The following is a 24,817-nucleotide window of genomic DNA, read 5'->3' as shown; positions in this document are numbered from 1 at the left end:
TGAAGAAAGGTTCAGATTTCCTTGGAAAATAAAATAGCTGTAAATACTTTGTGAAGCACGTGTATGTAATTGTCAGGAACACTTAGCCAAACGTGCTCTGGTCCCTAATTTCCCGCCGACTGGCTACTGGGAGAGGCCTTTCGACCCCTTGCCGTCCCAGACCTACCCGGGCTGCCAGGGCCCACCTCGGCTTTACGTCCCGCGGTACTACCAGGTTGAGTCCCCTGGGACAGAAGGATGCCATGCTGGACGTGGAGCACCATGGGTCGGGGGAGCGGGGGGAGGGAGAAGGGGCGGTGTCGTCCCAGTTCTCGCGAGGTTTCGCCCTGGGAGGGAGGCAGAGACGGTTCCGCGGCGGGTGCGAGATGCGCTCAGAGAAGGAGGGGGCCGGAGGCCCAGGCGCTGCCGTTGCTGCGCGGGGCCCGAGCGGGAGGGAGAAGCCGTCGGCCGTGGAAGTCCAGTTCCGCCGGGAGTCGCCGCGGCGAGAACCCGAGGCGCCACCAGCCTCGTTCTTCGTTTGCGGGGACGGCATTTGCAAACATCGCGAGGAGAAGAAAACGGTCCTGAGCAAGGTGGAGAAGGGGCGGGACAGATAAGCCTCGCGAGAGGAGGAGGGTCTTCAACAGGAGAGGCGAGGTCGTCCTGCAAACCTCGCGAGGAGAAGAGGGATGCTCTTCAGCTTGGCGGGGGTGGGGCCAATGGTTGGGGTGGTCTCGAGGGATGGGGCTAAGAAAGGTGGGTGGGCGGAGGCGAGGGGCTGCGGGAACGGGGTTGGGCAGGCAAACCTCGCGAGAAGAGGGATGGTCTGAGCGAAGACGGGGCGGGTTCAGGGTTTGGAGTGGTGGGAGGAGGTGATGCCACGCGTGGCGTGTTCTGGGAGCGCGGGTCGGGGCTGGGCCAGCCGCTTCAGCACCGCGGACAGCGGCTGGGGGAGGCGGGGACGACGTGCAGCTGGAACCGTTTCCCGTTCCGCCAAACGCGGCCTTTTCTGGTATGGAAGGAGGAAGAAGAGTGCGTTCAGCCTGTGTTGTTTACGATTGGGGCTGCCACGCTGAGATGCTGGGCCACCGGGAGGCTCTGTCCTCGGCCCGGGCGATGCGAGGGGGCGGCTCGGCGAGGGTCCGGTCCTGTCCAGGGAGGGCGGCGGGAGGATACTGCGGGCAGGGGCAACAAGTGCGCATCGCAGGCGGAGGTCCCTTGGCAGGAAAAACAGGTGCACCGCCGGGCTGTTAGAATTGCTGTTGCTCTGCGTGCAGGGAGAATGTAGGCGGAGGTTTTATTTTTCAACTCGGGCATGGACAGTAAGCGTCATGCCAAGAGTTGTCTGGTTTCCTGAAAAGGAGCTGCTTTATGCACCCCTTTTTCTGACCTTACCGATTCCGTTTAGATTAGTCAGCCCTCATTACCCTTTTGACAGCCATGTTCTCCATGCATGTATTTCTTAGCTTTTCCTAAAATGTGTGTTTCTGCTGGACTCCTGGTTGAGATCTCCTTCTGAACCAAAACACAGGTGACATTCAAATTATTGAGGCAATGATAGTGAAACAAAACCCACCCAGAGTCCTTTCTACAGGTGGTCATCCGACGGCTTCCTCCCAGCCTCACCAAGGAGCAGCTGGAAGAGCAGCTACACCCACTGCCGGCACATGATTACTTTGAGTTCTTTACTGCCGATTTCAGGTGAGAAGCTGCTTACCAACATTAAGAAGCTGGGAGGTCTTGTCACTTGATGAGAGATTAAGATTATTATAGATGATGAAAGCTATGTTTATTTCCATCTTCTTTCTTACATGTACTCAGAAATCAGTGCAGACCTTTATTTCTGCAAATTGTTTCCAAGTAGGCAGATCATTACATTCTACTAGCACCACCATAGTCTAAAGAGAACAAACACCAGAGACAGAAACAATATTCCAGCCCCCAGAAACCGACTTGTGCTCCCTTAAATCACTAAGACCCCTGTCCCCACCTCACACCTGCCAGGTTATATCTTTTTTGATTCTCTTTTACATCTTGGTAGTAAGGTGGCTCTGACAACACTTTCACACTTCCAGATCTTTTTTTTTTTTTTTCCAACGTTTATTTATTTTTGGGACAGAGAGAGACAGAGCATGAACGGGGGAGGGGCAGAGAGAGAGGGAGACACAGAATCGGAAACAGGCTCCAGGCTCTGAGCCATCAGCCCAGAGCCTGACGCGGGGCTCGAACTCACGGACCGCGAGATCGTGACCTGGCTGAAGTCGGACGCTTAACCGACTGCGCCACCCAGGCGCCCCCAGATCTTCTTTTTATTAACAATGAAAGAGCAGACCTCATGTTAGACCTTCAACAGGTGATAGTTCGGTTAGAATTTTGTGATTTTTCACTGTTTTTATTATTACCTTTATTATCATTATTATCCTTTTTATCTTCAGTGTCATGAGTGTCATGAGTTTGTTATGGTAGCCATATAAACTTTCCTTCTGAATAAATACATTTAAGTTAAAAATGCCAGTTCATTCAAAGAAAAATATCACAGGTAAATATAGATTTGGTTTTAAAAAAATAGATGATTTTCAAATGACTAACGTTTAAGAAAACTGGTACCATTAAAGGACAGGCACCGGACTCAGAGTGACTCAGGTTGAATCATAGTCCTATCTTTAACTAGCTGCACCTTTTGCACATACTGAATTTCTCTGGGCCTCAGTGTTCATGTCTGTGATATGGGGTTGAAAGTTCCTGCCTATGAAGGAAATTGGTAGTTGTGAGATCAAGGAGAAAGAGTTAGTTCTTCTATAGTCCCCATACCATGTGCTACAATTAATATCCCTTTAAAATACGTAAAAGTGGTCATCAGTGAAGAATATCTTGTAAATATAACGTTTTCAACTGTGAATGAATCATGATTAGGTTGTATTACATCATTGTATGTACTAAGGAAAACCTTTAAATAACTTTGCCTGTGATTTTTCAACCTCGGAAGACCATTATTTTAACCCTGGTTTTGTGTAATAGAGAAACTTACCTTAAGTGTCTTTCCCAAGTTATTAAAAAGATCTCGGGTAATGTTTTGTTTATTTTTGTTTTTTTGTTTTTTTTGCTAAAGAATACCCAGATTATTGTAATTAAAAGAGAAGTGATTCTTTGGCATAAAGGTTTTATTTGAAATAGTTTGTTGCATCTAGAAAAGGAAAAGAAAATCAAAATTAAAGAAGCCTTGAATTTTTTTGCTAACAGTTTTCACTGTTCTCTTTTATTTCAGTCTTTATCCTCATCTCTACTCAAGAGCATACATTAATTTTAGAAATCCTGATGACATCCTTCTTTTTAGAGATCGTTTTGATGGATATATCTTCATTGACAGTAAAGGTTCGATTGTTGGCTTTTTAAACTATTATAATCTCTAACTACATTAATTATGTTTTGCTGGAATGTTTGTGAACAGTAATTAAGTTCTCAGATACCGACTTAAAATAAGTTCATAAATTTTTATTGTGTTACTGTGGTTATGTGCTTGTGTTGAAAATTGAAATTACGTGTAAACCAAAGAACTCCAGCAAGTCTTTGTAATCTATTTATGTATTATCAGAGAGTGAAGTTTTTCATATAAATGAGTTTCCTGGATAAGTGAGCTTCACTTTCTTATGTACCAAAACTGAATTGCTTTGTTCATATTAAATATAAGTCTTTTAAATTATATTATTTACTTATATCTATGTCTTAAACAGAGAACTTTTTATAATCATACATTTCTGGATTATGTCATGGGGGAAGGGGATTGTAGTAACGAACATCACTTTCTCACTGTTGAACAGCTGCCCGCTGAGACAGCTCTGTACTTTTGGGTCCTCCCTTTGTCCTCCTTTCCTGTCAGACTGTCAACTGTTGTGTCCACTGCAATCAAGTCTGTACACCTGTATCAGCATATTCTCTGTACACCTTTCACCAGCCAGCCTCCTCCCACTTCACCCACCGCACTACTGATAAGTGTTTTCTTCTCCAATGAGAGGGAGCAAGAAACCCTCAAAGAGTGACTAGGCCAAGAGATTCTTTTCTTTGAGCAAAAACAAATTTAATGCTTGAACTATTTGACATTTGTGTTAAATGCTTGTTTATTCAAGTGCCTTTTTCCTTTAGTTTTTAAAAAGTTATGGTAAGATACACAAAACTAGATTTACCATCTTAGTCTTTCCTGAGTGCACAGTTCAGTAGTGTTAAGTACGTTCACACTGTTGTGCGGCCCACTTCCAGAACTCTTTTCACCTTGTAAAACAAAAACTCTGTACCTGTTAGATAACTCCCCTCTCCTCCCCCACCCCCAGCCCCTGGCATCCACCTTTCTGTGTTTTGGTTCTATGAATTTACTACTCTGGATACCTCCTATAAGTGGAATCTTACAGTATTTCTCTGTTTGTGCCTGGCTTACTTCATGTAGCCTGGTGTCCTCAGTGTTCACCCATGTTGTAGCAGGTGTCAGAATTTCCTTTTTAAGGCTGAGTAATATTCGGCTGTGTGTGTACCACATTTTGTTTATCCATTTTTCAGTGGACCCTTGGGTTGCTTCCAGCTCTTTGTTGTGAACAGTGCTGCTGTGAACATGGTGTGCAAGTATCTCTTGGACACCCAGCTTTCAGTTTTTTTGGGTGGATACCATTGTGGGATTGTTAGATCATATTATAATTATAGTATTAATTTTTTGAGGAACTGCCCTACTGTTTTCTGTAGAGGCTGCTTCATTTTCTCTTCCTGCTGATAGTGCACAGGGTTCCAGTTTTTCCATATCCTTGCCAGCAATTGTTGTTTTCTGGGGTTTTTTGGTAACAGACATCCTAGCAGGTATGAAGCAGTATCTCATTGTGATTTTGATTTGCATTTCCCTAATGCTTAGTGATGTCGGCATCTTTTTGTGTGTTTGCTGATGTCTTCTTTGGAGGAAGAGAAATGGAGGGATGTTCAATTTCTTCGCCCATTTTTAAATTGAGTTGTTTTTTGTTAAATTGTAAAATTTTTGTTAATATATTATAGATCTTAACCCCTTATTGGATATATGATTTTTTTTCCCATTCCATAGGTAGTCTTTATATTCTGTTGATGTTTCAGTGCTTGCTTTGGCAGCACATATACTATATTCTGTTGATGTTTCTAATGTGATGTCCAATTTTTCTTTTTTTATTTTAGTTGCTTGTACTTTTGGTGTCATATCTAAGAAGTCATTGCCAAATCTAATGTCAAGCTTTTACTCCATGTTTTCTGCCAAGGGTTTTATAGTTTTAAGTGTCATGTTTAGGTCTTTGATCCATTTTCAGCTAACTTTTGTCTGTGATACTAGGTAAGAGTTCAACTTCATTCTTTTGCATGTGGTTATCCAGTTTTTCCAGCACTATTTGTTAAAGAAGATTGTCATTTCCCCCATTGAATGTCATCTTCCCAATTTCCCCATTAGAGAGAGAGCATGTGTGAGTGAGGAAGAGGGGCAGGGAGGGGGGGGAGAGAGAGAGAGAGAGAGAGAGAGAGAGAGAAAGAGAGAGAGAGAGAGAGAGAGAGAATGAGAATGAGAATGAGAGAATGAGAATCTGGAGCAGGCTCCATGCTCAACAGAGCCCAAGGTGGGGCTTGATTCCACAACTCTGGAATCATGACCTGAGCCAAAATCAAGAGTCAGATGCTCACTGACTGAGCCACTCAGGTGCCCCAATACCATACTGTTTTGATTACTGTAGGTTTGTAATAAGCTTTGAAATCAGAAAGTGTGTCAACTCCTATTTAATAACTATTTATGTCCCAGGCATTGTTGATGGAGCAGTGAATGAGACATTGTTCCTCTCTGTCCAAAGCCCTGCTCTCCTCCTGGTTCTTGACTTTCTCCTGGATAGTTAGGGTTAGCATCGAAATATCTTTCAGATAATAAGAGTTGCAATATCATAGTCACGTGACCATTCCTGACGAGGCTGAAGGTGATTACTCAGTGAATTTAGTACCAACATGAAAGTGTTCCATCTGTTGATTAAGTGTATAGCAGGTTATCTTGGTGAACATTTCTTGGTATGTTCCCCCCCCCCCCCCCCCGCACATAATGACCAAGTCAGTTTCTCATGGCTTTCATTGTAAACATTCCTGTTTGAAGCAAACCCTGTCTGATTATTGTGCACACCCTTCGAAGCCCCTCTTTTAGTCAAGTGTCTCTTGTAAGCAGAGTAATTCCCTTGAACTCACATAACAGATTGATAATGGAATTAACCTTTTAAAATCAGAAGAAATTTAAATGTGACTAAGAAATGTATTTAAAGGTACTCCACGATAAACTCTTCAGTGGAAAAGAGAGGGTTTATTAACATTGAGTTAATGTAAAATTCACCATTTGATGAATTTTGAATGCATTCAGTTTTGTAACCTCTACTAACACATGAAAAATCATTTTATTTGATAAATAAATGCTCGTCCTTTGTTCATGTCTGGAGTTTGACATGCTAAGGTTGTGGTTGCTCGAAATATAGTTAAAACAGTTAACATTGTCATTGTTATACGCGGTCTTTAAGAAAGCAAACGTTATTTACTAAAATGAATGTAGTGGAATTTCAGAATGGCTTTTGCAATTTGTTTCTAATACAGGCCTAGAATATCCTGCAGTGGTAGAGTTTGCCCCATTCCAGAAGATAGCCAAAAAGAAGCTAAAGAAAAAAGATGCCAAAACCGGAAGCATTGAAGATGGTGAGTCCTTTTACAAAGGCTGAATTAGGAAACTGCCAAACCAAATACACTGATCAGATATAATTCGTCTACCAGATATGGGGAGGAGCATGTTTATTTTCCATTTTTCTTTTTAAATTTACAGATCCGGAATACAAGAAGTTTTTGGAAACTTACTGTGTGGAGGAAGAGAAAACGAATGCCAATCCTGAAACTCTTCTGGGAGACATGGAGGCAAAGACAAGAGAGCTTATTGGTCTGTTTGCTCATTTCTTCTCTTTGTTGAGACGTGTACTTACAAAGCTTGTATTTCTTTTTCATGAGTATTTAAAAATACACGCTCATGACAGGCTTGGCAGGAATGTAGAATGTTTTCCAGTTGTAACAAAAGGATGGAAACCCGTGAAAATATTTCTGCGTGTCTGTTGATGGAGAGCACCAGAACTTCCAGTCATAGGCGTTTTGTTGACAGTTATGATGCTTCCAGACAAGCAGTAAAGAAGACCGTGGAGTGCTCTGTGCCTGCTACATCAGGGAGGGAGTGCTGTGTCTCAAGATTGAAGTCGGTCATCTTTCTCAAGAGCAGTCCTAGAGATGAGATGCTTTGCCCAAGTGTGAGGCCATGTTGTTACTGTTCAGAAAATACCAAGCGCTCTGAGAGAGCAAGCAGACAAGTGGATAAACCCAGCCGGAGCACAGAGTCTGCTTTGAATCAGGCTTCAGCCCTTTTTTGCAAGCAGCATATTTTAGAAATGGCTATCTCCTGGTGGCAGGTTGTAAACTTACCTGGTGTCTCCCTTGCTGTCTGCTCCCACTCGCCCCTGCTCTCCTATCCCTCCCTGTGGCTGTGTCCCACTTGCCCATCAAGATGTCTAGAACGGGATGATTGCCCTGTTAATAATTTACATTTTTATTTACCCATCTCTCCCCACCCTCCCCCCCCAGTAGAACCGTATTTTCATATTGGTGGTCCCAGTAGTACATGGTTAGACAAGGTTAGGTATTCAGTAAATGTTTGTTGAGGAAAGTAGTAAGAGAGGTTAACATTTGAAATGGTCTTCATTAGTCAAGTAATGAAGGTTTATGTTTTGTAACAGCTGATTTAATGTGTGGCTCAAAAGATTTTTAATCACTAAAGCAAATATTTGTAAAGATGTGCTTAGGGTACATTTGCTCATTTTTGGTTAGCACATGTTGACTGGGAGTAGGGAGTGAGCATGGCCACGGCCATCACGTAGCTGCCCTGCTCATGGGCAAGACTGCAGTAAACACCCGAAAAATAACCAGGCTTCAAGCCAGGGAATCTTCATGGCGCAGTGCCACAATGTGGTGAAATAATTCTGAGTGGGAAAGGCCCTCTGAGTCCACATTTGAGCTGAGAGCAGCCATGCTAAGAGGCGGGAGAAGAGGGGACTAGAGATGAGAGCTGGGAGCTGAGCTGCGGGCCCATAGGAGTGGGATACGTGCCTGTGTGCTTGGTACACAGGTGGGCCTCAGGCGGAGTGGCTGGAGAGGCAGGTGAGTGAGAAGTTCGGAGTTTATTGGAGAGACAGCTGGAGACCATTGAGGGAGTGGCATGGCTTGATTAGTTCTCCCTGTCGCTCCATACATGATGGTTTGTGGATGCCCTGAGGAGACATTGGGCTTCCAGTGGGGAGACTTTGCTCCAGTCCAGGGAGGGCTGCTTGTGCTAGCCAGCAGAGTCCACATAAGCTCTGGCGGATTGGGTGTGGGAAGAAAGGAAACAGAAAGAATCCAGGCCCCCAGGAGTTTTACCCAAACAGATCAGTGGATGGGGGCACCATCACTGACCTGGGGCAAACTGGGGAAGGAAACTTACTGGAGGCAAATCGAGATCTCACTGTAGAGCATGTTAAATTTAGGAAGAGCTTAGAAAAGAAGCAAATTAAAAATGTACAGGACTTGCCCTGCCCCCCACCCCCCCACTATCATTTCTTTCCTACTTTGCTATAAAAGCCCTTGTACAGGGTACCCACAGAAAAGGACCAGGAGCTTCCACTGGTGGATAGTTTTGAGGCAGGCCTTGGTGGCCAGACACACACCATCCAGCTGCTCCAGCTACTCTCCCACACAAGGGGGACAACCTTTCCCATTCCCAGCCCCTCACCTTGTTCCTGGTGCACAGCAGGTGATCATAGTGTTTTGCTGAATGAGTAAGTGTGATTCAGAATCTGTGCCCATTGAAGTTTGGATCTTAATCAGGCAATTCATGACAGATTGCCTTTTTCTTTTCTTCGATTTTGGCCTTCAGTGGACTCTTATGATCTAGTCTGAGCAATGAGGGTTAAATGGAAATATTAAATCCCTCTGAAGTTGCAGGTTAGTGTGGTGGCATGGCAGGGTCTGTGGAGCGGACAAACCTGGGCTCAGGTTCCAGCCCTAAGACTTAGCAGCTGTGTGGCCTCACCTGAGCCTCAGCATCCCTGCTGCCAGGTGGTGGTGACAGTGCCTAGGATGGAACAGCTCTCTGTGAGTGGTGAGAGTCATGCTCTTGGATAAGTTAGTGTTATATTACATGACCATGCACCTTGTTTAGCAAATGATACATTTCTGTGGTTTGTAAAGCACTTTCTTATCCAGGGTCTCATGTATCCTTCATATCTATCCTTTGGGGTAACAAGGGAGGTGTTTGTAGAAGGGGGAAGGCAGGTGGGATCTCGGTGTTAGCTCCCCCACCTACCCAGGGAGATCTTGGTCCTGCTTTTTGCCTACAAGTCCAGAACTCCCATGGTGAAGAGCAGATCCTCCCTATTTGAGGTGATTGCCTATTACAAAGGGCATTGGCTGTGCTCATCCTGAGCCAGAGTTCATGGTTAACACAGGAGCCACCCAGGGAGGAAATGGGCTCCTCTTGGCCCCTGTACTTATGATGAAACGTGGGCATTTGCACAGCCCTGAATCCAGGGCAGAGCTTTCTTGGCAGAAGCCATTGGTATATTATGTTGCGGTGTTCAGGAGTCCTTAATTCCAAGGTAAGAACCCCTGCCCAGGGGCTTTCTTGTAGAATTTATGATTAATTCCTGATCCTTAGAATTCTGGAAATGTATGTCTTGGCCAGCCTTCAAGTGCGTCCAGGGATTCTTTCTTCCCTCACTTAATCTTAGATCTTGAAAGAGCTGTAGCATAGACCCAAACCATCTTCTGCCTTCCCACCTGCATCCACAGCCACTGCCATAGGGAACACATGCTTCTCAGAAGCAATCCCTTTGAGAGGCTATGCCAGGAGGCCTGCCACAAATGGGCACCAAATTTCAGGTTAGGTCAGACAGGTCCAGGGCATGAAAACTGAGGATCAGGTTTGAGTTTATGGAGAGGTTCATCCCTGGGTGGCTAGTGCTGCTTAGATAAAGTGCCATGGGTGGGGGGCGGGGGCAGTGTCACTGTCTAAACTTTTACACCTGGTTATTCTGGTTTGTAGAGTGTATATCATGCGAAATCACAAGAATCCACATTGCTTAAAATCATTGTCTAGAGAGCAGAAAAGGAAGAAACTCCCAGAATATATGTTGAATCAGTGAATCTGTAAGCGGGCTATGTAATGTTTTAAAATATCCACAAAAATGCGAAGATACTTGGGTACCTGGGTGGCTCAGTCAGTTAAGCGTCTGATTCTTGATTTTGGCTCAAGTCATGATCTCACGGTTTGTGAGTTTGAGCCCTGTGTTGGGCTCTATGCTGACAGCATGGAGCCTGCTTGGGATTCTCTCTCTCCCTCTCTCTCTCTCTCTCTGCCCAGCCTCCTCCCCCGCCCCCAATAAATAAACTTAAAAAAAATAATGTGAAGATACTCATAGCATTCAGGAAGTCTAATCCATTGTACTCATTTTTCTTTTTTGCTTTTATGGCGTCTTTGTGAGTAACATGAAGCCTCCCTTAAGAATCAGGAGTTCGTTGCCTACTGTGTGTAGAGTTGTCAGTACCTCCAGATGATGTGATTTTATAGTGATGGAATAGGAATTTCTCCAGGTACAATGTGTGCACATCTAAATTGTATTCATTTATTTATTATAACTGTTTTATTTTTAAGTAATCTCTGCACTCAACGTGGGGCTCAAATTTCCAACCCCCAAATCAAGAGTTGCACGCTATGCCTACTGAGCCAGCCTGATTACTTAAGGATTAAATTGAAAACAAGTATTTAAAATAAAGGAAAGAAATCATATTTTAGAGTTAAATACTACATTACAATTTTTGTGTTTTAGCTAGAAGAACCACACCTCTTTTGGAATATATTAGAAATAGAAAATTAGAGAAGCAGGTAGGTTGACCTTTTTTCCTGATAAATATCCTTCCTGTCTCTGCCACATTCGTGCAGACAATTTATACACATGCTTTTCCACGTCTTCAGAGGATTCGAGAAGAGAAGCGAGAAGAGCGAAGGAGGAGGGAGCTGGAGAAGAAGCGCTTACGGGAAGAAGAAAAGAGAAAAAAGAGAGATGAGGAGAGGTGTAAGAGAAAAGAAGCAGACAAACAGAAGAGAACAGCAGAGAGAGAAGTAAGGATTAAGGTAATCTTGAGGGGACCTCTCCTTTCGTTTTTCCAAAAGTAGTTCTGCTACAGGCACGCCTTTTAGGCGTTTAGCTCTTGCTACTTGTAAGGAAACTTGCAGTTAGCCTTGTCTCTTACTATTATAGTTCCATTTCTCTGCGATACAGCAGTGCTTCTCAAACTGTGTTCCCTGAGCCCTGGGGGTTCCTTGGGCATGCTGTGGGGGAGGTGGAGAAGGACCACCCAGCGGAGCCCCACACTTACATGTCAGAGTTGGGGCTTCTGCTTACGTTTCCATCAGAGAGAAGACTTCCTGACTAAAACGTACATGTTTGGAAACCACTGGCCCCATGTGCACTGGCCTTTCTAGATGAGGGCTCACTCCTGGTGTTGGGTGTTACCATTTTCTTTGCAGGAGCAGCAATGTTTCTACTCTCTTGCCCAATTTCTCCTTTGACTGATGCATTCATCTGGAAGGGTGGCTTCATGCACAGAAGGAGGTCTTTCCAGTGTAAAATATGTTGCCCCAGTTTGAGCCAGCCCTTACTTCTTAGTCTTCTGCTCAGATGACCTTACTAACCCTAGACTTCAACCTAATGTGCACCTCCCCTCATTGCACAAAGTGTTTGAGATGCTTTATAGGGATTCATTAAAATTATATCAGAAAAAGAAAGAAAAGATCAGGACTTGGGGGAAGATAGAGTAGAAAGGGAAAGGATGGGGAAGAGATCATAGTCATCATAATTGAGCAATAGACTGGTTTCTGGTATGCTTGATCAGAAACAGTGTCATTATCCATGAAGGAAAAACAGGCCAGTTCTTTAAGGAAGGCGAAGCTTTTTCTAGGCCTTTGCTTCTAAATCAGTTTCTCCTGTAGGTGGTCACATGGGGCTCACTGGCTGAAGGGAACAATTTCTTCACAAAACTTGTACAAAAACACACAACCGTGTGTATCCTTGAGGCCTGGCTAGGTTTGCTGCAGGAACAGGTAGCCTCACACCAGTTCACGCAAGGAGTCTGTTGGTGGCGGGCTGTGGCTGTCGGTCGCTGCTTACCGTTACTGCCCAGGACCCGGCGACCAAGGCTGCACATTGGCATTTGCTTCCACAGCCCTTATGACCAGGCAGGAACGTGTGATGCTGCAGGTCGTATGCCCATGTTTCTCTTCTGCCCACGTTTCACTGGCCAAAGCAAGTCACATGGCGGTACCTAACCTCAGGTTGGGGGCATGTTTAGGAAGCACCAGGAGGAGAACCAGAAGTATCTGATGAACAGCACTAAGGAGTAATTTCCAAAGACTGTTTATTCAGGTGTCTCTCTTGAAGCTTAAAGGCATTGCGGGGCGCCTGGGTGGCTCAGTCGGTTAAGCATCCAACTTCAGCTCAGGTCACGATCTCGCAGTCCGTGAGTTCGAGCCCCGCGTCAGGCTCTGGGCTGATGGCTCAGAGCCTGGAGCCTGCTTCCGATTCTGTGTCTCCTTCTTTCTCTGCTCCTCCCCCGTTCATGCTCTGTCTCTCTCTGTCCCAAAAATAAATAAACGTTAAAAAAAAAATTTTTTTTTAAATAAAGGCAGTGTTGAAAACCTTATCTAGATGAAAGGTGTGGGGCAGGTCATGTCCCTCGAGCACATTTGCTGCAAAGACAGCACCTGGATGGGCAAGATGAGTGGGGAACTGATTGTCCCACAGAAAGTATCTCCTAATCTGATAGCATTGATGAAATTGAGGAACCCAGCCAAGACTATCAAATATACACGGTTCATTCCCCCCTCCGTCAGCAAGGACATAGCAAAACCAGGGTATTCCTCAGGAAACAACTCTGAGGTCATGTTTTTCATTCGTCCTTGTAGTTTTAGTGAACACACAAGTCTCCCAACAAAATTGTAGCAGATAGACTTCCTGTAACAAACTTTTCATCTCCAACAGCATAAATCAACAGCCCTGGAAAGGTAATCAATAAAATGAAACCTTAATATTACAGAGAAACCTTAAGCATTAATCCTGACAGAAATTCAGTTCTGTCATGGCCAGGCACCAAATAGATACACGTTTAATAGAAATTTTGTGGCCACCGATGTGGAAATATTATCTAACCTTCTCATTTATCTTTCTAAACACGGAATCATAGCTAACCCAGTGCCTAATCTTTACACCCCAAAAGTACTTTTGTCAGTAGCGCTGAGAGTTTTTCAGGAATAATGACACTTGTAGCTTATAATTTCAGTTTTAATTTTAAGTAAGGCTTAAAGTATTTGGAATGTAGCATTCATTTTACTTTTACATTTTAAATTATGGAATTAGGAGCGCCTGGGTGGCTCAGTCAGTTGAGCATCCGACTTTGGCACAGGTCATGGTATCACAGTTCGTGAGTCTGAGCCCTGCCTCGGGCTCTGTGCTAATAGCTCGGAGCCTGGAGCCTGCTTCGGATTCTGTATCTCCCTCTCTATCTGCCCCTCCTCCGCTCACACTCTCTCTCTCTCAAAAATAAGCATCAAAAAAAAATTTACAAAAAAAAATAAATTATGGAATTAGAGTCCGAAATAAGTCAAAGAAATAAAAAACAAAATTATACCACTGAAAGTAAACATATGTTCCTTCCTGTAGAAAAAAATAAGTCAAAACATAAAGAAAGCAAGAGAAAGGGTTATTCTTGTTCAAATCTGGTAAAACAAAATCTTGGTGGCAGGTTAGACCACAATGGCATAGGTAATCAACAGCCTGTGTCCTTAGGGGAGTGTCTGGTGTCTAGACCTGATTACACACAGCCACGCCCAAGGTTTGCCTTTAATGAGCATCTGTGCTCATTTTCAGGATTTCTGACTTAAGAATCATTTGGAGAGTTAAAATTCTTTTGTAACCTGAAAAATAAAATCAGTGAAGAAATGCTAAAAGAGTTTATTAATATCATAAAAATACAGATGCAGAGAGATATCCTCAGGCTATTTTTAACATAAAGGAAACTGTGATACAAGGAAAGCAACCCAGCTGTTTTTATTTTCCTCTGAGGACTCTAAAACTAGGTGATGAGCTTAAGCTGAAGTAGGAAGTTAGAGATACGATACAAAGTTACAAATACAATTCCTGAGTACACAAATTGTGGAGAATAGATGACATTAGTTGTGTGATCTTTTCTACAAAGCTTATTAAAAACCAAGGTGGACTGCGTGGAAGCACCCAAGACCTGGCCTCTGTTCCTCCTCCCCCTCCCTCTTCCCTCCCCCGCCTCCCTCTTCCCCTCTCCTTCCTCCTCCCTCCATCTTCCTCCTTCCTCTCCCCTCCCTCCCTCTTCCCTCCCCCACCTCCCTGAATCTCCTGCCTCTCTGTCTCCTCCTCCCTCTGGTTTCACCTTAGGCCTCTGCTTGCTTCCTTCTACTGGGAGTTTCCCCCAAGACTTACAGTTTCTCTTAAGTGTCTCGTTCTCATTATCTGGTCTCTATTCATGTCTAACCTCCACAGAGAGTCCCTCCATGACCCCCTTGAGAACCCATTCCTGCTCTTACTCTCACCCCACATCTCTCTGGGGATGTGTGTGTGTGTGTGTTTTCTGTTCTATTAGTTGTTTGTAGCATTTCACGCCATCTAAGATTATCTGGTTCACTTTTTCTATTTTGTCACCGCGTACACCGTTCTCCCCCTCCCCCCCATGGCCACCACTGCCTCAGCTAGAATGTACTGTGGATTCCTTCACCGTGGGCACTTGTCTCTTACTCACAACTGTATTCCTAACACCTAACACAAGGACTTTTTCCCGAGTTCTGGCACATAGCTCCTAAAACCCTTGCAACCCCCGGAGTGATAAGAGCATCTTCTCTGTACCAGTGAGGTGACAGGTGGCTGAGGCCTTGGTAGCTTCAGGATAAGAGCTGATTGTCAGAAAGACTGGGTGTGATTAGAGGGTTGGAACACTCAGCCAGCCCTGTGACCTCAAGAGATGGGAGAGGGCTGGAGATTGAATTCAGTCCCCAGCCACCAATGATTTAATCATTTGTGGACATGTAGTGGAGCCTCCATAGAGGTCCCTAAAGTATGGGGTCCAGAGAGCATCCAAGCTGTTGAACACATCAAGGTGCAGAAGGGTTCTGCTGATGGAGAGGGCCTGGAGGCTCTGAGCCATTCCCCCGTACCTTGCACGGAACACCTCTTTGATCTAGCCGTCCCTGCACTGTGTCCTTTGTAATAATCCAGTGACCTGGTTCCTGCATTGTGTCCTTTGTAGTAATCCAGTGACCTAGTGTAGCCGTCCCTGCACTGTGTCCTTTGTAATAATCCAGTGACCTAGTTCCTGCACTGTGTCCTTTGTAGTAATTCAGTGACCTAGTCTAGCCGTCCCTGCACTGTGTCCTTTGTAATAATCCAGTGACCTAGTCTAGCTGTCCCTGCAGTGTCCTTTGTAATAATCCAGTGACCTGGTTCCTGCATTGTGTCCTTTGTAATAATCCAGTGACCTAGTGTAGCCGTCCCTGCACTGTGTCCTTTGTAATAATCCAGTCACCTAGTTCCTGCACTGTGTCCTTTGTAGTAATTCAGTGACCTAGTCTAGCCGTCCCTGCACTGTGTCCTTTGTAATAATCCAGTGACCTAGTCTAGCTGTCCCTGCAGTGTCCTTTGTAATAATCCAGTGACCTGGTTCCTGCATTGTGTCCTTTGTAATAATCTAGTGACCTAGTGTAGCCGTCCCTGCACTGTGTCCTTTGTAATAATCCAGTGACCTAGTCTAGCCGTCCCTGCACTGTGTCCTTTGTAATAATCCAGTGACCTAGTGTAGCCGTCCCTGCACTGTGTCCTTTGTAATAATCCAGTGACCTAGTTCCTGTGAAGTTTTGCTGAGTTCCACAAGTTGTTCTCATTCAAGAACCCCTGAATATATAGCCAGTCAGTCATAGGTGCTAGTGGCAACTTGGGACTTTTGACTGGCATCTGAAGTGGGAACAGTTTTGTGGGGTGTGACATTAATTGCAACTAGGTGGTGTCAAAACTGAAATGAATTGTAGGATACCAGTCCGTGTTGAGAGTTGGAGAAATGGTTTTGGAAAAGACACCACACATTTGGTTTCAGAAGTATTGCAAGTAAAAACGATTCGTAGGTGCACTAAATTATTCATTGGATGGATGGGCAGGAACATAAACTGTTGTACTTCCCTGTGATTTACTTCTAGGACCAGCATGTAATGCTTTTTTAGTTAAAAATGTGTCAATAGATATGTGAAAGAAAATGTGTCAATTCATAGAGCCCACAGACAGGAGAAGACTATGTAAGGTACTGCAACTTCCAGTGCTTGGCCTCACATTTTACCTGTTTTATTCTTAAATGAACTCATGTAGTTGAAACTTATCTGTGTGTCATTTTGCTGTAATGCAATTTAAAATACGTTCACTTTTTCAAGTTAGAAAAAAATTCTCAGAAGTGTACCTTCTGTTTTTGTTTATAAACTGACTTGCCTGTGGCAGTTGAATTTCAAAGAGTAAACTACACAGAGAAGAGCGAGGAGGGCCCAAATTCCACGACAGCCGCCTGCTCAGGCTGATTCAAGAAAGAGTAGGAAGTGTTCTGAAAAGTCTAAACTATTCTAAAAGTCATCAGTATAGTGCAGCATTTTAAACAATGCTTTTTTTTCCTCGTTACAAAAGCAATACTTGTTAATTTTGGAAAAAAACAGAACTTGTTGATACAAGAAAAGAAGATCATTTCAGTCCCACCACCTGGACACCACTGTTAACAGCGTTGCCAGCCTTACAGCTGTTGTTGTGTGTGTGTAAACATAGAGACCAGGTCGTTCAGTTCTGTAGCATTCTTTTGTTGTGTCAGCATGCATGTCTTCTCACATCAGCCGTCCTAAATCGTTGTTCATAACGATAGTATTTCGTTGACTGACTGTTCCCGTATTTAACCAAAAACCTGGTTGCTGCACCTTTAGCTTACATTTTTTGCTATTCAAACACTTGTGCTCAATGTTGCTTTATGTTTTTAATTTTTTTTAAAACAGCTTCGTTTATACCATATTCTAAAAGTGATATTTTACTGACATTATAATTTCTTAGCTTCTTAAGAAACCAGAAAAGGGAGAGGAACCAACCACTGAGAAGCCAAAAGAAAGAGGAGAGGAAATGGATACTAGAGATGGAGAACAGGAGTCCTCTCCTGGCTGTGCTGTCCGGAAGCCCATGCCCTTGGGGATCTCGCTGGAGGAGCCCAGGGAAAAGTGAGCCTGTGACTGTCACTGTGTCAGAGTCGTATGTGTCCTTTATCGTATTTCAAACTGTTTGTGGAATCGGGTTTTACCAAGATAATGCCCACATCCTTATTTCTTCTGGGTCACGCTAGGGGCTTGGTAAATGCATTTCGTCTGCAGCCTCAAGTCTGTCTTCAAAGCAGGAACATGTCCTGCTTCCAGTTCCTTAGCCGTTCCTGTCCTTGCTCCCTTTGGATTCCTGTTATCACTCTTTAGGTCTTCAGGATCTCCTTCCCAGTCTTGTCCAAGTGCTAGGATTCCTGTGTTGGTGTTACCATCCCTGTGGCCCTCCTGTGGAATCTGACCAGCAGCTGTGTGGATCCCAGTATTGCGCTAGCCCTGCCTGTCTCAGGCTAGGGGTCCTTGGGGCATGTACTTCTCTGCGTGCTTGTGACATGCAGCTCACGAAAGGAGCTTGAGCAGGGCTTGTGTGGAATGGGACAGACACTGTCTTTGCATGGGGGCCAGAGAGACCCGCCAGAACCTTGTCAGGTAGGAGCCCCTCCCTCTCGCCCCTGAGCCTCCTCAGGGTTTGGTCACCTCCCCACAGTCAGTGGGGCCACGTGTGTCTGGGCTTCTTGTTCCCCTGGCCCAGGGCTCCTGCTCGTGCACTGCATCCGGACACCCATGGAGCTTCCTGGATCCCAGGGCTGCTCTGCTTCCAAGGGGTCCAGAAGTGAATTTGCACTTGGATGTGAGATGGCAGGGTTGTGGGGTTAGGCTGCCATTTGCCCAGAAACATACCAGTCACAATGAATTCTTACTGTCTTTCTTATACAAAGAGTTGTGATAAAAAAAAATTTTTCCCTCTTTTTGAGGATTCCAGTTTATTGCTCAGTTTATGAAATTAATTTATGCATGATTATTAAATCTGTGATCTGTTAGGACTGTAGTTTCTGTTATATGTGTTTGTATTATTATCGCTTATGATACAGCAGTGCCTTTCGTCATGTTTCTGGCATGAATTCTCACTTTGCTTATAGATCTTTTTCTCCCCAACAGTCCTGCTGCTTCTGTTTTGTGGGAAGTCAAAAATAGTGTGTGAGGACTTTGCCTGTTGGTTGTGGACTTTAAGAAGCAAAGGAGCTAAGGAGCCACTTATTTATTTACTATTCATTTAAGAGTTTGATATATGTATAAAATTAGTAAATTTCAATTAATTGTAGCTACATGAAGCAGAAACAAGGCTGTCAGTATCAGCTCTGTGTCATGATGAATGTGTACCTGGGGCCCTAGGAAAGTCACTTGACCACTTTGGTCTCCGGTACTCTATCTGTAAAGGGGGTTGTTAGTCTACTTTGGGGGGTTACTAAGAGTTAGAAAAGTAAGTATACATAGTTCCTTACCACAGTGCCTATTCCTACGTGTCATTCAAGTTTAACAGTAGATACTGTCGTTACCATTGTCAGTTCATCTTTTAGCAGTTTTTTATTGAATGCCTATTACGTGCCCACTTGGCAGCGTGGTGATGTGCAGACTGAGGTATTCCCTGCCTCTTCTGGAACTTGCGGTATGGACGGGCAGACAGGTTCTCATCAAGCAGTATGCCTGAGGTGACTGATAATTTGAATTGAATCACAGGTCACAGAATGAGAGCAATGAAGAGCAAAGGGAGTTGGACCGAAGATTCAGAGAAAAAGACCCTGAAACACAAAGATGCCACTTGGATGACAGTAGAAAGCAGAGAGCTCACTGTGAGTTTGACACGTTTTCGCGGAGAAATGAGGAGGAGCTGAGATGGGGGAAAGGAGGCCCCCCCGACAGAGGGAAGAAGGGGAGCCAGGACAGTGGCAACGCTGTGGAGGCAGCAGAGCGGCCCGGGAAAGAGCAGAGGAGTGAAGGTGGCCCAGCAGCCAAAATGGAGCGCCCAGGAAACAAGGTTCTTCTGCTTGTTTGGGATCATCTTTCATTCATCAGCCATAAAAGCACAAACAGCACATCTGCGGCTTTATGCCTGCTTTATCAGACGGAAGTTGTTTTAGTTAGCCCAAAGAGAGAAATCTGTGTAGGTGTCGGGGACTTAGGGTCACACACTCTGCCAGTGGGAAGTCTGCCCCCACTGGTTCCTGTGCTCTTAGGGAGTGCACTGCCCTGACAGTTTGCATTTCATGACGCTTCAGGGAGCTTTCTTTTACGTGATTAACAATGTAGTGATTATTAGTAGATAGTCAAATGGCTCATAAATACTCATCAGTTAGGTGTGCACAGTCGACACAGGATTGGAGTGGCCTACTTAGACCAACAAATGGCTTTTCTTTCTTTTTTCTTTTTTTTTTCCCCAGAAGTTTGAGGTTAACTTTTACTCAGATCACATTGTTGTAGAGAAGCACTATTAATGGGGTCCCCTCCCTATAGGGCCAGGCCCCGTGGTGCCAGTGAGTCCCCCACAGCCTGGCCGCCCAGTGTCCAAGGGGAACACCCTCATCCCACCCCATTTCCAACCTCGACAGGGACACTATCTGCTGTCTGCATGGTTTTGTCATTGCTATATAAGTGCTATGTAAGTGGAAGCATACAGTGTGTGACCTGAGACTGTTTTTCTCACTCAGATCTGCCTTCCCTTCCAGTCACCCAGGGTGTTGCTGGTATTAGTGATGTTGATTTTTAAAATGTTTCCAGGGCAGGCAAAACCACAGGCAAGAGGAGAGCCTTCTTCACCCCTGGCTAATCACATCTGTGTCACCCAGGAGTTTCTCTAGTTTCCTTAATCTCAGGTACACCAGAACAGCCATGGGTCTTTTTGGTGGGAGGTGTTTATACGAACACTTGTTTTCAGCTCCCTTTTTTTGTAGCAGCAGTGAGCACAGCTTTAGGCGTTGGGAGTCTTCTCCATGAACTCTGTGATGCTGTGGTGGAAATGAGGCGCCTTGTGCATAATGGCTCCTCCTTACGAGGCCTGGCAGGTTACGATGTTCTTTCAGTATCAGTGTTGACCCCCATCTGTGCACACCAGTGCTGCCCTGGTGAGAGCAGGACCATGTGTGTTGGCCCGGGCAGGAGGTGGCATGTGAACCCTGCCCTTCTCTCTGCACCCATGGGGCCTGCCAAGGCCTTTGCCACTCTCCTCCCTGGCCAGGCTTCCACCGGGGAAAAGGGCTGCTAAGTGCCCTGGCAGTGACTGTGGGGCCCTGCAGAAACACCTCCCCAGATATGCCCACCTAAGCTGCCCTGTCCTTGGGCCCCTAGGTGGCCACAGAAGGAGTGTAGGAGGCTTCCTTGAGGGGCTGGAAGCTCCCCTGAGCTGGGGTTTGGTTGTTCCTCCTCTCCGTCAGAGCAGAGCTACCTGGCTTCTGCTGTTCTGTCCTTCCCTGGCCTCACTGTGCTGATATCTGGAAGCAGTTCCGTAGTGTCTTACTCACGTTGCTCAACCATCATTGCGTTTCTCCACCTCTAAGACTTGAATCAGATGATGGGTTGGTGTTTCCTATGAAGGGGCAGTTCAGGAATAACCCACATAGAAATCACTCATTACAGACATCAGTAATTATTTAGTTCATGGCCCTAAAAAGCCGCCTCTGAGGGGCCATGCCTTGCTTTGTCTCAGGCCACATGTTCACCCTGCCTGGTAATTTAGAGGGGCTGAAATGTGTAAGTCTTCACCTCTGCCTGGGACGGCAGACGCCGTGGTTCTGCTGGTTCCAGGGAGATCTGGGTTTGCACAGTAACCTTTTCCCAGATACTAATTTTTACCTTTTTTCAAGTTATTTTAAATACTAACTTTCTGTTCATGGCTTTTTTTTTTTTTTTTTTTTTTTTTTTTTTTAGCTTCAAAGTGCCTGGTTTCTGAGATGAGATAGTGCTGTGAAAAAGGCAGATTTTTAGCTGATTTTTTTTAGGTAATTAGAGTTATCAGACCCTGGAAGTAGAGAAGTTGCTCCCTCCTGTGTTGCTGGCCTTTGGAAGGGTAACCCACTGCTCTGTCCTGGCAGGATCGGCCGGCCTTGCAGCTGTACCAGCCAAGAGTTCGCATCCGAGCACGAGAAGGTGGTAGGGGAACCTCTGTGGAGTGCCCTGGCAGGAACAAGGATGAGGCTGAAGATTCAGCACAGGGGGGTTCCCAGAAGAGCGAAGAGGCGGGGTGAGTCAGCGCACATGTTTGGGACCTCCCATTCGGCATTCTGTGGGTTAGAGAGGGCATTCTGGAAATGTACAAATCAGCCTTGAATCTAACCTGCAAAGTGAATTTACTCCTTATAAAGAAATCAGAAACTAGAAATATAAATGTGGCATAGAAACATCTAGAAACCATTTTTAAGAAAGAAGCAATCTTTTAAAAAATTGAAAAGTTGTCATATTTTATTATTTTTAGTATAAAGTAGTATGTATCATTTAGCCAAAATAGCCTGTACTTTGAGTTCTACACATTTGTAAGTGATCTGTTGGGATTCATATCACATAGTATGTGAGCTATTGTTCGGGGGAAGGGAGGGCTCTCATTCCATTGTAACTCGGTGATACAGACACCTGTGCCATCTGTCCTGAAGATTCCCCGAAGTCTGTATTGTGTTATAGCCCCTGTGATAGAACTTAACACTGTATAAAATCTGACAGCTTTAAGAATTGCCCTTTTAGCAATGTGGCCACTGACTTTTTTCACAGTCTTTTGATGGATGTGCTCATGGTTTATAACTACCGTAATTTAAGGGTTGCTGAGACAACGTAAGGGCATTATTTTGGGACAAGGATAACTTAGTTATGGCATCTAGGGTTTTTCTTTTCGCAGTCTGAGGCAGTTTTATTTTGAAATGACTCATTGGAACTTTCTGCAGTTACGTGTTCTACAGTATTTTTTAATGTTAGTGAAATTTTTAAACATTAATGTATTTTTGGCACTATGCTTTGAACCACTTACTAAATAAAAATTTTAGTTGCTATGAATTTGAAGTCCAGTAGTACTTTTCCTACATCAAATTTTACATAATAAAACATTGCTTTTTAAAATGTAGCTTTAGGGGCGCCTGGGTGGCTCAGTCGGTTAAGCATCTGACTTCAGCTCAGGTCATGATCTCACACTTCGTGGGTTTCAGTCCCACGTTGGGCTCTGTGCCGACAGCTCAGAGCCTGGAGCCTGTTTCAGATTCTGTGTCTCCTTCTCTCTCTGCCCCTCCCCACTCTCGTGCTCTCTCTCAAAAAATGAATAAACATTTAAAAAAAATTTTTTTAAATAAATAAAATGTAGCTTTAGTTATCTGAGAATTTTGCTGGTTGTATCTATTCCTTTCTAGATATGAAACATTTATCAAAAAACTTAGAATACTCATTTATCATTAAAAATGTCTGTCAGACATATAGTCTATTCCATGGCATTGCTATGCCCTTGCTCTTGACTCTGGAGCTCCAAGAATTTGGCAGGGGGAGGGGGCAAAGGACTTGCTGTGATTTAGTGAGGTCTATGTGACCTGCTGGGGTCAGCCCTGATGGAAAAAGGGTAGGTGGGTAGTAACTATTTAGATGTTGCAGGCTCTCTGGTCTCTGTTACAACTTGCAAACTCTGCCATTATGCAATACATAACAAATGGGCAGGGCTGTGTTCCAATAAGATTTTATTTATAAAGATACATAGCAGGCCATATTTGGCCTGTGGATCATACTTTGCTGACTCCTACTTAGACTTTGGATCACACTGGATTTCCTGATCAGTGAGACACTGTGTCCTCACTGCTCACTTGGGCTTTGATCTGTAAACACAAGTACAGCTCAAAATAGAATAAGAATAAAGGCTTGAACACAAGACCTGAAACCATCAAATTTCTAGAAGGAAACACAGAGGGTTAGCTCCTTGATACCAGTCTTGGTGATAATTTTTTATATTTTGACACCAAAAGCAAAGGCAACAAAAGTAAAAATAAACAATGGAACCACATTGAACTGAAAAACTTCTTCACAGGAAAGGAACCTATCTATAAAATGAAGAGGCAACCTACGGAGAGGAAGAAGATATCTTCAAACAACACACCTAATAAGGGGTTAATATCCAAAATATGGAAAGAATTCATAACAACTCAATAGCAAAAAAAACCAAATTACCCAATTAAAAAAGAAAAAGGAGCAAAAGACCTGAATAGACATTTTTCCAAAGAAGACATCCAGATAGCCAACAGGTGCGTGAAAAGGTGCTCAGCATCACTCATCACCAGGGAAATACAAATCAAAACCACAATGAGATACCACCTCACACCTGTCAGAGTGGGTAAAATAAAAAAGACAAGAGAGCAAGTCTTGGCAAGGATGTGAAGGAAAGGGAACCCTCATGCAGCGTTGGTCGGAATGCCAAATGTTAGAGCCACTATGGTTTGCCAGCGTGGAGGTTCCTCAAGAAATTAAAAATAGAACTACCATATGATCCATCAGTGCCACTGTGGGCATAGATCCAAAGGGAATTGGAAGCACTACCTCGAAGAGATATCTGTTCACATGGTTGTCACAGATTATTCACAGTAGCCAAGGTGTGGAAACAGCCTTAGTGTCCACTATGGGTGAATGGATAAAAAAAATGAAATGAATATTATGCAGCCTTAAAAAAGGAAACCCTGCCATTTTCAACAACATGGATGAACTTGGAGAGCATTATACTAAGTGAAGTAAGCCAGACAGAAAAAGACAAATACTGCCTGCTATCCCTTACATATGTACAGCCTAAAAAAAAAAAAGTCAAACTCATAGAAACAGAGTAAAATGGTGGCTGCCAGGGACTAGGGCATGAGGGAAATAGGGAGAGGTTAGTGAAGTTCTGTTATTCAGTTATAAGATTAATAGGTCAAGGGTCTAATGTATAACATAGTGACGATAGTTAATACTGTATTGTATAATTGGAATTTGCTAAGAGAATTTTCTCACCAAAAAGAAGTAAATATGTGAGGTGCTATTTATTACTCAGTGTGAATCCTTTCATAATGTATGCATTTTACCAATCGGTATGTTGTATGCTTTAAATATATATTATAAATTTACTTGTCAATTATACCTCCATGAGGCTGGAAAATAAGTAAATAAAAAGTAGCTACATGCTGTGAAAGATTCTTGAGATCTGTCCCCAGGGCTTCGCAGAAGTCACTTTGAGATTACTGATTTAAAACAATAATACATTTGTATAATGGACTACTTCGGTATAAAACACTTCCATGTACACTCCCTAGTTTTGGCTTAGACTCATTTTTAAGATGGTTGGGCAGGACACGACACACATAATCTCCCTTTTACAAACTAAGAAACAGGTTTAGAGATGTCCAGCACTTGTTGCTGGCAAAGCCAAAAGCTGTTTTCATATTCGTAAAGTTTTTATTACTAATTACTCAGAAATAAGTTTTTGAGTTTATCACATGTCTAAGAAATGATAGAAATGTTAAAGAATATTCTTCACACGGGCATTGCCCATGGGAGCCCGTATTGTGGGGAAGGCTCCCATGACCA

General features: G+C 44.0%; 1 protein-coding gene across 6 annotated transcripts; it reads left to right on the top strand.

Annotated features, from left to right (window-relative positions):
* The first annotated feature begins 322 nt into the window (after positions 1–322).
* UPF3A (UPF3A regulator of nonsense mediated mRNA decay) lies at positions 323–24,422 on the top strand. Of its 6 annotated transcripts, none has more exons than XM_086707704.1 (12): positions 323–572; positions 1,574–1,680; positions 3,245–3,351; positions 6,592–6,690; positions 6,815–6,925; positions 10,893–10,948; positions 11,039–11,185; positions 17,217–17,377; positions 18,989–19,286; positions 20,027–20,121; positions 21,337–21,485; positions 23,295–24,422. In XM_086707704.1, the coding sequence occupies exons 1-12, from the start codon at positions 366–368 to the stop codon at positions 23,414–23,416; spliced, it is 1,659 nt and encodes a 552-aa protein (XP_086563830.1). In that variant the 5' UTR covers positions 323–365; the 3' UTR covers positions 23,417–24,422. The 6 variants fall into 6 exon arrangements, with proteins under 6 accessions (XP_086563830.1, XP_086563824.1, XP_086563843.1 ...); XM_086707698.1 differs by having other exon boundaries at positions 325–572; positions 11,039–11,197; XM_086707717.1 differs by lacking the exon at positions 20,027–20,121 and having other exon boundaries at positions 325–572; positions 23,295–23,406.
* The last annotated feature ends 395 nt before the right edge of the window (positions 24,423–24,817 follow it).

Source organism: Puma concolor, chromosome A1 (genome assembly GCF_028749965.1).
Source record: "Puma concolor isolate L17-30 chromosome A1, mPumCon1.1.hap2, whole genome shotgun sequence".
Taxonomy (NCBI): domain Eukaryota; kingdom Metazoa; phylum Chordata; class Mammalia; order Carnivora; family Felidae; genus Puma; species Puma concolor.
The sequence above is the reverse complement of the archived record's forward strand: the minus strand, read 5'-3'. Positions and strand labels throughout refer to the sequence as shown.